This window comes from Mobula birostris, chromosome 6 (genome assembly GCF_030028105.1).
Source record: "Mobula birostris isolate sMobBir1 chromosome 6, sMobBir1.hap1, whole genome shotgun sequence".
Classification (NCBI taxonomy): domain Eukaryota; kingdom Metazoa; phylum Chordata; class Chondrichthyes; order Myliobatiformes; family Myliobatidae; genus Mobula; species Mobula birostris.
The window spans coordinates 78,692,285-78,707,381 of NC_092375.1; the positions used below are offsets into that span (position 1 = coordinate 78,692,285).

The following is a 15,097-nucleotide window of genomic DNA, read 5'->3' on the forward strand; positions in this document are numbered from 1 at the left end:
ATCTGAGATGCAGAGGGACTTGGGAGTCCTTGTGTAGAACATCCTAAAGGTTAAATTGCAGGTTGCAGGGATGTGATGCTGAGGTTTTATAAGGCACTGGTGAGGCCTCACCTTGACTATTGTGAACAGTTTGGGGCTCCTTGTCTTAGAAAATTTGTGCTGGCATTGGAGAGGGTTCGGAGGTGGTTCACAAGGATGATTCCAGGAATGAAAGAGTCATTATAGGAGGAACGTTTAATGGCTCTGGGTCTTTACTTGCTGGAATTCAGCAGGATGAGGGATTCTCATTGAAACATTTTGACTCCTCCTACTGGCATTGCATAGAGTAGACGCGTTTCTCGAACGGCTCCGTTCTTTTTAAATTACTGAATCCAATCTGCTTTGAAAAACTTACTTTTGGAGTATTATGATGTCTTGTGCTAAAACTTCAAAAAAAGAAGAGGATCTTTCTGTGACTACGGAAGCTATTGCGAAGTTAATTCGGAAAGCTCAGAGCGAAACATCTGAACAACTTTCAGGTGTATGTTTAAAAGTTACCACCGAGCTTAAACAATTAGAGATTCTCCTGCAGACTTTGCAAAAACCTTTACAGGAACATACCACTCAGATTCACGAACATGAAGATGCTTTAACCAGACTGGACACTAAGACAGAAGAATTGGAAAAGCTCGGAGATAAACAATCGAAAATCGTTGAATCTTTAAAACAAAAGAGTGTCGCTTTGGAGAATAGATCAAGAAGGAACAATATACGAATTTCAGGTCTTCCTGAGTTGGTCGAAGGCAAGCGACCTGCAGAATTTTTTGCAAATCTGTTGGCTCATTTGTTTTCAGATGTTTTGGATACTCCACCAAAAATAGACCCGGCACACCGAATCCCAATGTTTAGACCCGCTTCTCAATGGAAACCTTGACCTGTGATAATTGCTTTTCATGACTTCCAAACTAAGGTTTCTACAATTTGCCAATCTCGTCAGTTAGGTATGATTAGCTTTGAAGATTATAAGATAAGACTGGTCGAAGATTATTCACCTGAGGTATTAAATGAATGTTTTAAGTATAAAAAGGTTATGGTGGAGTTATACACCAAAGGCTATAAATCTTCACTAAATTACCCTGCTCGCCTCAGGATCATTTTGGAAAATGGATCTCCTAAGTGGTTTCGTTCGATTGAGGAAGTGCACGATTTTCTTCAGGCCAAATCAAATCCAGAAGACTAATTGTTTATTACTGTATCACATAAATTAGCTTCCTTATCTTGACCTATTCTTTGTTGTTGGATGTGTGCAATCTAATGGTTTAGTATGTCTTTTTTTTAACAATTCCCTCTTCTTTTCTCGTATATTCTTATAATTAGTTTCTGTTCTTATCTTATTTTCTTTGCTGAGTTAATCTTTTTCAACTTGATGTTTCGAACTCTTCTTTAGCTCTTTGGAATAATATTTAGTCTATCAACTCCAGCTGTTTAAATGTTTATTTCTGCTTCATATAACCTTGTTCCCTCAGTTTGACTGATTAATTCCTTGCAATTGTGCAGTTTATTTGTTTATTACTTTTCTCTTTGAATATTTCTTTTTTTGATATATTTTCATAAATAATTCTTCTTTTTTATTTTTTCAGTTTAGGAAATTAATAGATGTAACTTCAGTAAGTTTTCTTTGTAATTATTTTTTGCAAGCATTATGTTTTGATTTTTTTAGTTCTTTTGAAGGTTATTTAGTCTAGGTTGGAATTCATTCTGTATTAATCTTTTCTTCTCTTGGAGCTTTGCCAGTAGGATGTTTGGGGGGGGGGGGATTTATCAGTAGATTAGCTTTCGCCCTCGCTTGGGTGATTTTTTTCCTTGGGAGGGGGGTGGACGAGAATGGGCTGTTTTTTTCTTTTTCTTTTTTATCACCTGTTTGGTTATCCCTGCCTCATCTATTGCTTGGTCAAGTATTTTGAATTAATTTTCTTAGTTTAAATGTGAAAGGTTTAAACCACCCTGTGAAATGCAATAAGATTTTTACCTATATTAAGAAACTGAATGCCTCAATTTTTTTTTACAAGAGACACATGTTCGCAGATCTGAATGTAGGCGTTTGTTTAAACGTTGGAATGGTCTAGCTTTTCATTCTTCCTTTCAAGCCAAGGCCAGGGGTGCTTCGATTTTGATTGACAATACAGTTGCTTTTGTTCAACATGCTGTAATAGCTGACCTCAATGGGCGGTTCGTTATAGTCTCAGGGAAACTAGGTAACAAATTAATGGTTTTCGCTAATCTCTACGCTCCGAATATAGATGATCCTGGCTTTTTTGATTTTTTTTTTCCTTTTTACCAGACTTAAATTTGTATTCCTTAATCTTCGGAGGGGATTTTAATTGCTGCCTTGACCCTGTTTTAGATTGTTCATCTTCGAAATGATTAATTAGTAGATCTGCCTCCTATATCCAATCTTTTCTAATGAAATGTGACATTATTGATATTTGGCCTTTTTTTTGCATCCAACAGGTAGAGAATATTCCTTTTCTTCTCATGTTCATCATACCTATTACAGGATTGATTTTTTTTTGGTCGATAGTCATTTGATACCCCCTGTTCGATCCTGTGATTACAAAGAAATTGCTGTTTCAGATCATGCCCCTGTTTTTTTTAATCTTTAAACCTTCTGGGTGTTTCTGATCAAACAGATTTTGGCGTTTTAATCCAAATTTACTATTGGATAAGGCTTCTTTACAATTTTTAGAGTGTCAAATTACATTTTTCTTTGAAGAGAATATGCTGGATGGCACTTCTAGCCTTATTATTTGGGATGCTTTCAAGGCTTATATTAGAGGCCAAATTATTTCCTATACAGCAGGTATTAAGAAAATAGCTAATAAGGAGAGAACTGATTTAGCCAATCAGCTGAAACATTTAGATCAAAAATATGCTTCTGATTCAGGTAGCGTTTTGTATAAAACACATGTGGAAGTTAAAACTAAATATGATCTGCTCCTAACTTACCCTGTTGAAACTCAACTTTTAAAAGATAAAAGTCAATTTTATGTTCATGGTGATAAAACAGGCAAACTTTTGGCTAATCAAATTAAAACTTTAACAGTTAAACGTCAAATTAAGGAAATCTCCAAAGCGAATGGTGATAAAACTTCTGATCAATTAGAAATAAATGATAATTTTAGAGAATTTTACTCTAAACTGTATAGTTCAGATTCCCCTAAAGCAATTTTGCTATGAATAATTTTCTAGATTGTTTAAACATTCCCTCACTTTCTGAGGTTAATTGAAAATGGTTAGATCAACTTTTTTCTTCTGAGGAAATTGCCCGGGTTGTCCATTCTCTGAGTTCGGGGAAGGTTCCCAGTCATGACAGATTTTCTGGAGAGTTCTACAAGGCTTTTGCTCCTTTGCTTATTCCTCACCTGCTTTCTGTTCTTTCTGACTCTTTTAAATTAAGTAGGTTGCCACAATCTTTTTATGATGCCTCAATTTCATTTATTCTCAAAAAGAGTAAAGATCCAACTGATTATTCTTCTTACAGACCTATTTCTTTACTTAATGTTGATGTCAAAATTTTATCTAAACTTTTGACTCATAGGATGGAAAACATTCTGCCTTTTATTATCTCTGATGACCAGACTAGATTTATTAAAAATCATTATTCTCATTTTAACATTCGTCATTTACTGAATGTATTTATTCTCCCTCTAAAGAAACTTCAGAATGCATGATTTCTTTGGATGCTGGGAAAGCCTTTGACCGGGTTGAATGGAATTATTTATTTAAAACATTAAAAAATGTAAATTTGTCTCCAATTTTATTCAATGTATTAAATTACTTTATTCATCTCCCACTGCACAGGTTCTTACTAACTCTCAGAGTTCTAAATCATTTAATCTCTAACGTGGAACCAGGCAAGGATGTCCTTTAAGTCCTTTGCTTTTTGATTTGGCTTTAGAGCCTTTAGCCATTGCGTTTCGTGAATCTGTTGACATCTTGGGTATTTTAAGGAGGGGTATCACTCATAAGGTGTTGCTTTATGCTGATGACCTTTTGCTCTACATTTCTATTGAGAGTACCCTCAATACTCTCTTTACTTTCTGAATTTAGTCAGTTCTCAGGATATAAACTTAATCTTCATAAGAGTAAACTTTTTCCTTTGAATAATTTGGTATCAGTTAACTCTGACCTTCCTTTTAAAATTGTAAGAAAGCAATTTACATATCTGGGTATAACAGTTACTAAGAATTATAATTTTATTTTTAAAGAAAATTTTATCACTCTTTTGAAATATGTTAAGGAGATACTTTCAAATTGGTCTCCCCTTTCTATTTCGCTGATTGGATGTATTAATTCTATTAAAATGAATATTTTGCCTAAATTTTTATACTTATTTCAAGCCCTACCTGTCTTTATTCCTAAATACTTCTTCGACTCTTTAGATTCGATTATATCTTCTTACCTATGGAAGAATAAAACCCCCCGATTAAACAAAGTTCATCTTCAGAAAGCTAAAAAAAATATGGGGGATTAGGCCTACCTAATTTTAGGTTTTACTGGCTATCTTACGTTTTGGATATACTACATTAATAGTGAAGACTGTCCAGTTTGGGTTTCTTCAGAAGTTAATTCTGTTAATAAATTTTCTATTACTTCTCTTAGTTGTTCAATTCCTCTATCCTTAAGTAATTTAACTGATAATTTTGTAGTTAAACATTCTTTGAGGATTTGGTTACAATTTAGAAAATCCTTTGGGTTATTTGGTTTTTCACTCTCTAGTCCCTTTTTTTCTAATTTTTTTTAAACCTTCTTTGTCTGATGTAGTTTTTAAAGAGTGGAATAGACTAAGTATTAAACGTTTTCAGGATCTGTTTCTTGGAGATAGCCTTTCCTCATTTGATCAACTATCTATTAATATAATCTTTGTAAAGCTCACTTTTTTAGATATTTACAAATTAGAAACTTCTTGTATTCTCAATTTTATACATTTCCTAAAGGTCCAGATAAGAATTTAATTGATACAATTTTTACTTTGAAACCTTTTTATAATGGATCTATATCTAATATTTATAGTATGTTGTTGGAATTGAGAAACATTCCGTTAGACAAAATTAAAAACCTCTGGGAACAAGACCTACAGATTTCAATTGATGAGGATACATGGAATGAAATTTTTAAACTTGTTCACACCTCTTCGTTATGTGCGCGTCACTCTCTTTTACAATTAAAAGTGGTTCATAGAGCCTACATGACTAAAGATAAGCTCTCTCATTTTTACTCAGATTTTTCTCCATATTGTAATAGGTGTAATGTCGAAAAGCCCTCTCTAATTCATATGTTTTGGTGCTGCCCACTGCTTGATAAATTTTGGAAAGAAGTATTTCAAATGTTTTCGGAGCTTTTTAAAATAAACTTTAAACCCAACCCTCTGATTGCCTTGTTTGGCATTGTTGGAGGAAATGATTTTACTCTTAAGCTGAATGATTTGCATATTTGGGCTTTTATTTCTCTTTTAGCCAGAAGAGTTTTGTTGCTTAAATGGAAAGATGCCGCTCTGTCTGCTCATGTCCATTGGTTGATTGATGTTACGTTGTGTTTAAATCTAGAGAAGATTAGGTGTTCTATTTCTATACCTAGACAAGATCTTTTCACATTATGGGGACCTTTTTGGAACTACTTTCACAATTTTCAATTTGGTCAGCAATGATGATGGCTATTATATGTTTGAATTTACGAATATATGTCAGAGATTTTTTTTCTTTTCTTTCAACCAAACAGCCTTTTTTCTGTTTTTTTCTCTCTTTTTTTTTCTATTTTTTTATGGGGTTTTGATTTTGCTTTAGATTAGAATAAAATGTACCTTTTCAGTATTATGGTTAATTTACAATATAGTTACGGGGAAATTCAATCTTGTTTCTGTTTCCATAATACCATAATGTATTTTGTTTTCGTTTATGCAAGTAATTAATAAAAATAGTGAAAAAGAAAAAAAAAAGAAAGAAACATCTGGAATGTTAAAAGGCCTAGACAGAATAGATGTGGAAAGGATGTTTCCCATGGTGGGAGAGTCTAGGACAAGAGGGCACAGCCTCAGGATAGCGGGGCACCCATTCAAAACAGAGATGCAGAGAAACTTCTTTAGCCAGAGGGTGGTGAATTTTTGTGGAATTTGTTGCCACATGCAGCTGTGGAGGAAAGGTCTTTGAGTGTATTTACAGCAGAGATTGATAGGTTCTTGATTGGACATGGTATCAAAGGTTAAGGGGAGAAGACTGGGAACTGGGGTGGAGAAGGGAAAAAAGGATCAGCCATGATTGAACGGCGGAGCAGACTTGATGGGCGAAGAAGACAGCAGAGGGACAAGAGGTAACTGAAATTTCAAGAGGCAGAAAGAAATGACTGAAGCCAGTTTAGTAATATTATACAAAGAGGTGGAGGCAGAAGACGAGGAGAAATTGAGAAGAAGGGAGGCAAAGGATGGCCCAGATGGGAGCTGGACCCATGGGGAGAAAGGAGGCACGCAGACTCCACCATGTATTAGATAGATGCTACTGAGTGTAGCCAGGTGGAACAAAGAATTGTGCCTGTTGTTTCCGGCAGGAGGGAAAATAGCGTGGGACTTTCCTCTCCAGTGGCCTTAAAAGTGTGCCCCCACAGGCTTGGGCCCTTGTCCAAGGGGAGGGTGGTCTTGGTCTTTGCGTGAATTGCTGCTTTAGCCCTTTTATTTAGCACTTTTTGCTTAACTTGAGTTTGTGATAGTTGTATGGTTAGTCATAAATTTCCATGTAAACCTGAGGCACTAATGCAGTTTATTATACTGGTGTAGTAACTTTACCTAACACAGTTAATTCGGTCTGATAACAACTCAGAATCTGTATTTTATGTGAAATCTAACTTGCCTCTCTACATACAACGTTTTTTAACAAAACTACTCTTTGTCAATAAACTTTGTTATAACTTTAAAAGACCTTGTCGGACTGCCTGCCTTAAAGAGGTACATAACTTGCCTGCAATCCTGGCTCAGTGGTTTGAGGCTGGTGCTGTGAGCTCGGGGACTTAATTGGAGAAAGGGAGTCGACAGAGAGGCAGGTCGACCTGCACAGTTCTTCAGGGTGTGGTGCTGAAGTAATACCTTGGCTAAAACAGTGGCTGCATGAAAGTTGGGCAAGCGGGACCATTAGACGAGAGTCACCATTTGCATTTCAGCACCAGTCTGCTTATTCAACGGCGTGGGGTTGCTGAAATGATATTAGTACATTTGTTTTTTTCTTACCTTGTCGATTTGTTTGCTACAGACATAGGAAAAAGTCTAACGTTGATGTGTTGGCAGAATTGCAAGCTCTTGGAGCAAGGATACAGGAAGGTGAGGAAGCTCTGATGCTGTTTGGTGAAAAAAGAGCAAATGAGGCTTCATTAGCACAGTTGCAGGAATAGTAATAGGCAACAGAGTGACTGGTCTTTTCCTTGCCTTCTGCCTTTGGCGATAGGCCTACCAGCAGGCAGGGCGAGTCAGGTGAATCCCCTCAGGCCAGGGAACGTGTTATATACTGGCTGAAAGAGAAAGTATAGTATTTTCTCGGGGTGTGGTTCCAGTGCTGCGTTTAATGAGCGGCTAGATGACCCGTTTTCTAGTGAAAAAGACAACCTATATTTATGAATATTTAGGAGGCAAGGCAAGAGATTAAATATCTTCCGTGATCCAAGCAGTCAGACACTAAACGCATTTTGGAGATCCTTGGAGAGATGAATGGGCAGCCCTGATCACTCACAGGCTACAAAAGCAGTTCTTCAAGAGAAGGCAGTGGGAAGGAGAATCTGTGTGTGAACACTCCCATGCCTTGATGTCCATGATGGAAGAGATTAATAATTGCTAGATGGTGGCAGCGTGGAGCAGCCATTTTGCTTTGCACGACCAACTTGCGGAGGATGTTTAGGATATTAGCCTCTGCGGGGAGCTCAAAGAGATTATTAGACAAAACCCAACAATTTCTTTTTTTTTTGCTCTTCTCAAAGAAGCCCTTGAGTGGCAGGAGGAAGCAGAGGCTGGGGTGGAGCGAGCTAGGCAGGGGGCCAGTTCTTATGAGATGGAAGCCACTGTAGTGGGAGCTAATGTGGTTTCTTTAACTAATATTAAACTGACCCAGTCCTGGACAAAATTATGAAAATTTTACAGAAGCAATAGGTTTCTATTAACAACTTGTCACAGAAGCTAGATAACATGCAAGAGCTGGGTCCCAAGCACTCTGGTAGGCAGCAACCAAGACTTGATTTGCCAGCTTGGCCTATCTGCTTTAAATGCTGAAATGCTGGCCATATTGCATGGCGCTACCTGTCCTCACAGTCAAATCATAGGTAAGGCAGTACTCTGAACCCCTGGCAGAAGAGGGTGAAAGAGCTGCACACAATAGCTCCCTGACTATAGTCCAGTGACCCTGCCCTTACACATCATGAAGACCCTAGAGAGGCTGGTCCTGACTTGCCTTTGACCTCCGATCAGATCAGCCCTCAATCCCCTGCAGTTTGCCTACCAGGAGCATATTGGAGTCAACAATGCTGTCATCTACCTGCTGAACAGAGCTTACTCCCACAAGCAGCACTGTTTTTTTTTATTTCTCGAGTGCCCTCAATACCATACACTGCTGGGGAGGCGGGGGAGGCTCTATTCAATGAAGATTGGTACTTCCATTGTGTCCTGGATAATGGACTTCCTGATTGAAAGACCACGGTACGTGCAGCTTCAGTGCTGTGTGTCAGACATGGTTATAAGCAGCAGTGGGGCCACATGGGACTGTATTGGCTCCCTTCCTGTTTACCCTGTATGCCTGAAACTTTAGATACCAGCACCGAGTCATGTCATCTGCAGAAATTCTCTGATGACTCACCAATAGTTGGGTGTATAAAGGGAGGATGGATACAGGGCCCCGGTGGAGGACTTTGTCAAATAGTGCAAGCTGAATCATCTGCAGCTCAACATCAGTAAAACAAAGGAGATGGTGATGGACTTTAGGAAGACTAAGCCTGCACTGCTCCCTGTTACTATCGATGGTGAGAACGTGGATGTGGTGAGGCCATACAAGTACCTGGGGATGCACGTGGATGGCAGACGAGTGGAGCACCAACACAGAGGCTGTGTAAAAGAAGGACCAGAGTCGCCTCTACTATGGGAGACTGAGGTCCTTTGGAGTATGCAGGCCCCTGCTTCCATGTTCTACCGGTCTGTTGTCGCCAGTACAATCTTCAGTGGTGTGCTGGGGCAATGGCATCAACACGGGTGATGCCAACAGGTTCAATAAGCTGATGAGAAAGGCTGGCTCTGTTATAGGAGTCAAACTGGACACACTGGAAGTTGTAGTAGAACAAAGAACCCTACAGGAAATCCTGGCAATTCTGGACAATGTTTCTCACCCTCTGCATGCCGCCTTGGCTGAACATAGGAGCACTTTTAGCATTATACTGAGACAGCTGGGTTGCTCCAAAGAGCATATATGAGGTCATTCTTACCCTCAGCCATTAGGCTCCATCAGCCTATAGCCGGGGGAGTGATGACCCCTCCTGGTAGACTGTTTGTGATAACTTATTTTCTATTCTTTCTACTTCTCTTCTAATATTTATAACAATGCACTTGTAATGCCACTGTGACACTAATTTCCTTTGGGATCAATGAAGTATCTATCTCTTAGGCCTGTATGAATTCAGCTGAATGGGTTTCATTCTGTGTAATGCTCCAGTGACATTTCAAAGGCTAATGGAGTGCATTCTGGATAACCAGTAGTTCCAGTCCCTGTTGCTTTACCTCGATGAGCATCAGAATCACCTTTATTATCACCGGCATGTGACATGAAATTTGTTAACTTAGCAGCAGCAGTTCAATGCATAATCTAGCAGTGAAAAAAAAATTTTAAATATATAATAATAATAAATAAACAAGTAAATCAATTACGTATATTGAATAGATTTAAAAAACATGCAAAAACAGAAATACTGCACACTTTTTTTAAAAAGTGAGATAGTGTCCAAAGATTCAATATCCATTTAGGAATCGGATGGCAGAGGGGAAGAAGCTGTTCCTGAATCGTTGAGTGTGTGCCTTCAGGCTTCTGTACCTCCTACCTGATGGACAGTGAGAAAAGGGCATGCCCTGGGTGCTGGAGATCTTTAATAATGGATGCTGCCTTTCTGAGGCACCGCTCCCTAAAGATGTCCTGGGCACTTTGTAGGCTGGTACCCAAGATGGAGCTGACTAGATTTACAGCCTTCTGCAGCTTCTTTCGGTCCTGTGCAGTGGCCGCCAGCCCCCCACCCCATACCAAACAGTGATGCAGACTGTCAGAATGTGCTTCACGGTACAACTATAGAAGTATTTGAGTGTATTCGTTGACATGCCAAACCTCTTCAAACTCGTAATAAAGTACAGCCGCTGTCTTGCCTTCTTTATAACTGCATTGATATGTTGGGACCAGGTTAGATCCTCAGAGATCTTGACACCCAGGAACTTGAAGCTGCTCACTCTCTCCACTTCTAATCCCTCTGAGGATTGGTATGTGTTCCTTCATCTTACCCTTCCTGAAGTCCACAATTAGCTCTTTTGTCTTATTGATGTTGAGTGCCAGGTTGTTGCTGTGGCACTATTCCACTAATTGGCATATCTCACTCCTGTACGCCCTCTCATCACCACCTGAGATTCTATCAACAATGGTTGTATCGTCAGCAAATTTATAGATGGTATTTGAACTATGCCTAGCCACACAGTCATGTGTATACAGAGAGTAGAGCAGTGGGCTAAGCACACACCCCTGAGGTGCACCAGTGTTGATCGTCAGCGAGGAGGAGATGTTATCACCAATCCTCACAGACTGTGGTCTTCTGGTTAGGAAGTTAAGGATCCAATTGCAGAGAGAGGTACAGAGACCCAGGTTCTGCAACTTCTCAATCAGGATTGTGGGAATGATAGTATCAAATGCTGAGCTATAGTCAATGAACAGGTTCCTGGCATAGGTGTTTGTGTTGTCCAGGTGGTCTAAAGCCATGTGGAGAGCCATTGAGATTGCATCTGCCATTGACCTATTTGTGGCGATAGGCAAATTTCAATGGGTCCAGGTCCTTGCTAAGGCAAGAGTTCAGTCTAGTCATGACCAACCTCTCAAAGCATTTCATCACTGTTGATGTGAGTGCTACCAGGCGATAGTCATTAAGGCAGACGACATTATTCTTCTTGGGCACTGGTATAATTTTCGCCTTTTTGAAGCAAGTGGGATCTTCCGCCCGTAGCAGTGAGATGTTGAAAATATCCTTGAATACTCCTGCCAGTTGGTTGGCACAGGTTTTCAGAGCCTTACAAGGTACTCCATCAGGACTTTCCACCTTGCGAGGGTTCACTCTCTTCAAAGAAAACCTAAGATTGGCCTGAGTCGGAGATCACAGGGTCATTAGGAGCCGCAGAGATCTTCAGAGCTGGCTGTGATTGTTTTCTCCTCCAGCTTTGAAGAGCACTTTCTGCAGCTTGAACTGGTTGTGTCACGCTTTGAGCAGTACAACCCTAAGCTCAGTAAGTGTTCTTCCTTCAAGTCTGAAGTATCGCACCTGGGCTATGCCATATCAACTGATCCTGGAAAGATCTAAGCCATGGCTGAGTGGAGAAGGCCCAGACCTTTCCAGAGCTGCAATCCTTCCTATGCTTTGCCAGCTTTTACAGGAGATGCGTAAGGATCTTTGCACATATCGCTGCCCCTCTCCATGCCCTTTTGGCTTTGGACTCTGCAAGGAAGAATAGATGTTGCCTGCCAGCCCACTTATTTCGCCAGCAGTGGAATCCAGAATGTGAGACTGTTTTCCGGACTCTGAAAGAGAAGCTTTTCACAGCTCCAGTGTTGGCAAATCCAGATTTCTCAAATCCATTCTTGAAATTGATAGAAGCCACCAGGGTCTAGGGGCAGTACTTTCCCAGGAGGCAGATGGGCAGAGGAGGGCTGTTGCATACACTAGCAGGAGACTTTGGGCATCGGAAAGAGACATGGAAAATTATAGTGCCATGAAACTTGAGCTGCTTTGCCTTAAGTGGGCAGTCACCAATAAGTTCAGGCAGTACTTGCTCGGCAATAAGTTTGTGATCCTGACAGATAACAGCCCTTTGAGCCATCTGCAGACTGCAAGATTGGGGATATAGAGCAGTGCTGGGTTGCAGAACTCACCTGATTTGACTTCCAGAGTATTCACTGTCCTGGTTATCAGAATGCAGCCACAGATGCCCTGTCAAGGCAGCACTTGTGACCTACTTCTGAAGGCTTGGCCATGAACCACCTTCCTGAGGTTTATGGCATCCCCTCGGCCTATAGTCTGGTAGCAGTCAATGAAGAGCAACTGGCAGCCCCAGGTTTAGACTTTGAGGCCATTAGAGCTTCCCCACTGTGTAATTACACAGCGAGGCCCTGATAAACCAGTGTATACAGTAGTACCAATGGATTTCTCATGGACCCTAGAAATCTCCACCACTTTGAACTTCAACCATGCAGCTCTGGAGTTGAGGACAAAGGACAACCAGGGAATTTTACACCTGAGTGAGTCACTACTAAGCCAGAGAGCAATGAAGAAGAGACAGATTCTGAGAGTGTGGTGGGTCTTGGGGCTCCCTGTGGGCCAGAAGAATGTATGGCAGGTAATAGATCAGTGCTAAATAAATTGGAAAAATGTGAGAGCTCTGGGCAGGAGGAACAAGACTCCAGGGTCTGAAGAGGAGGGAGAAGTCTCCCCAGTGTCCTTCCCTCATTCATGGAGATTGACACGGACAATTGCCGGCATCCATTCCAACCCATTCAACTCACCGAGGTCTGTCATCCATCACCAAAGTGGAGAGAGTGGGGTGGAATTAGGTAGTGCATAGGGATCTTTGTAGTACTTACAGGAAGGCTTCATAATAAGATTTTCAGCCAATAGTGTAAATAATTATCATTGGGGCATTGATTCATTTTTTTTGGAGGGGTGTGAAAGTAGCCAGGTGGAACAGAGAGTTGTGGCTGTTGTTTCCAGCAGGAGGGAAAATAGCATGGAACCTTCCTCCCCAGGTAGACTTAAAAGTGTAGCAACACACATCAAAGTTGCTGGTGAACGCAGCAGGCCAGGCAGCATCTCTAGGAAGAGGTACAGTCGATGTTTCAGGCCGAGACCCTTCGTCAGGACTAACTGAAGGAAGAGTGAGTAAGGGATTTGAAAGTGGGAGGGGGAGGGGAGATCCAAAATGATAGGAGAAAACAGGAGGGGGAGGGATGGAGCCAAGAGCTGGACAGGTGATAGGCAAAAGGGATACGAGAGGATCATGGGACAGGAGGTCCTGGAAGAAAGACAAGGGAGAGCGGGGGAACCCAGCGGATGGGCAAGGGGTATAGAGAGAGGGACAGAGAGAGAAAAAGGAGAGTGAGAGAAAGAATGTGTGTATATAAATAAATAATAGATGGGGTACGAGGCGGAGGTGGGGCATTAGCGGAAGTTTGAGAAGTCAATGTTCATGCCATCAGGTTGGAGGCGACCCAGACGGAATATAAGGTGAATATAAGACTCAAAAGTGTGCTTGGGCTCTTGTCTAGTCCAGTGCAGATCTTTGTGTGAGTCACTGCTTTTGCTCTTTTATTTAACACCTTTTGCTTAATTTGAGTTTGTGATATTTATATTGGTCTTAAATTTCTCTGTAAACCTGAGGTACTGATGTGCTTTATCCAGACATCCCACCTCTCCCGGAAGATCCGGGAGTCTCCCACATATTAATCGTGGCTCCCTGGTGCCCACAAATTATATACAATGTCCCAGAAATCAATTTTTTGAGTGAGCGAGAGAGAGAGAGAAAGAGAGAGCGTGAGAGATAGTGTGAGAGAGAGCGAGTGCACGAGAGAGCGAGCGCGAGAGAGAGAGAGAGGGAGCGCGCGAGAGAGAGAGAGGGAGCGCGCGAGAGAGAGAGAGCGACCACGAGAGAGAGGGAGCGAGCGAGAGAGACCATGAGAGAGAGAGCGAGTGAAAGAACGACCACGAGAGAGAGAGAGAGAGAGAGAGAGAGAGAGAGCAAGCGCTAGCGCACACGTGCGAGAGAGAGAGAGCGCGTGGGCCATGGAAGAGTGTTCCAAAAAAAGAAAATATAAAACGTACGTCACCCCACACTACACTAAAGTGTGTCCCTGCCTAATAGGGGTCAAAAATAATGACAGTGTTGCTCGCTGCGCTGTTTGCAACAGTGACTTTTCTATTGCCCATGGTGGGTTAAGACTGTAAAAGACATGTTGAGGTGAGTTTAACAGGTATCATTTGTTCATTAGCAAAGCTAACATTATTTAAACTAGCTGGCTAGCTGTTAAGGAGCTACTCTATTGCAGACGTCCCACCTCTCCCGGAAGTTCCGGGAGTCTCCCGCAAATTGATGGTGCTACCTCCCTGAAAAGAGTTTTTGCAGGGTGGGTTGTCTGGCTTTATCTAACACACTCTATTGCACTTTACTCAGTCTGATGGTAACTCAGGAGCTGTATTTTATGTGAAATCTGACTTGCCTCTCTATGTACAACATTTTTAATGTAATAAAATTATTAGAACTTTAAATGACCTTGTCAGACTGCCTGCCTTAAAGAGGTGCAGAAGCTGCCTGTAATTCTGGCTCAGTGCTTACCTGAAGTTATATCATGGGGTGATGCACGAGCATAAGCATGAAGGCAGCGTGTGATCATAACCCTATGGCAAGACTGGTGGTGGCCAGAGGTGTTGAGAAATTCTGCTGCCGTTGTATCATTTGTGCCCAGCAAAACCCTGGGAAGGGCATAAAACTACAGCTGGTAAACCAGCCCCGGCCAAGGGGACACTGGGAAAACATCCAAATGGACTTCACAGGGCCCCTGCCAAGTAGCTTTTCTACTGTCCAGTAATTATGGATGACTTCACCCGGTGGGAGAGGCTTTCCCAACAAGTTCAGGAAATCCTCCCAAGGTGGGGAACCCCAGTCCAGTTTGACTCGGATCAGGGAGCACATTTCACAGGGAAAGTAATGAAGGGAATGGGCCGAGTGCTAGGGATTCAACAACAGTTCCACATACCCTACCATCCTCAGAATTCTGGAATGGTTGAAAGGATGAACTGAACAATCAAGAAC

At 41.2% G+C, this 15,097-nt stretch overlaps 1 protein-coding gene across 1 annotated transcript in view; it reads left to right on the forward strand.

The window, feature by feature from the left end:
• Positions 1–409: 409 nt before the first annotated feature.
• The window catches only part of syap1 (synapse associated protein 1), a 174,524-nt gene continuing 159,836 nt past the window's right edge, over positions 410–15,097 (forward strand). The window contains exon 1 of the mRNA XM_072259712.1: positions 410–782. Coding sequence (XP_072115813.1) covers positions 410–782 — 373 coding nt within the window. The remainder of the gene's footprint in view (positions 783–15,097) is intronic.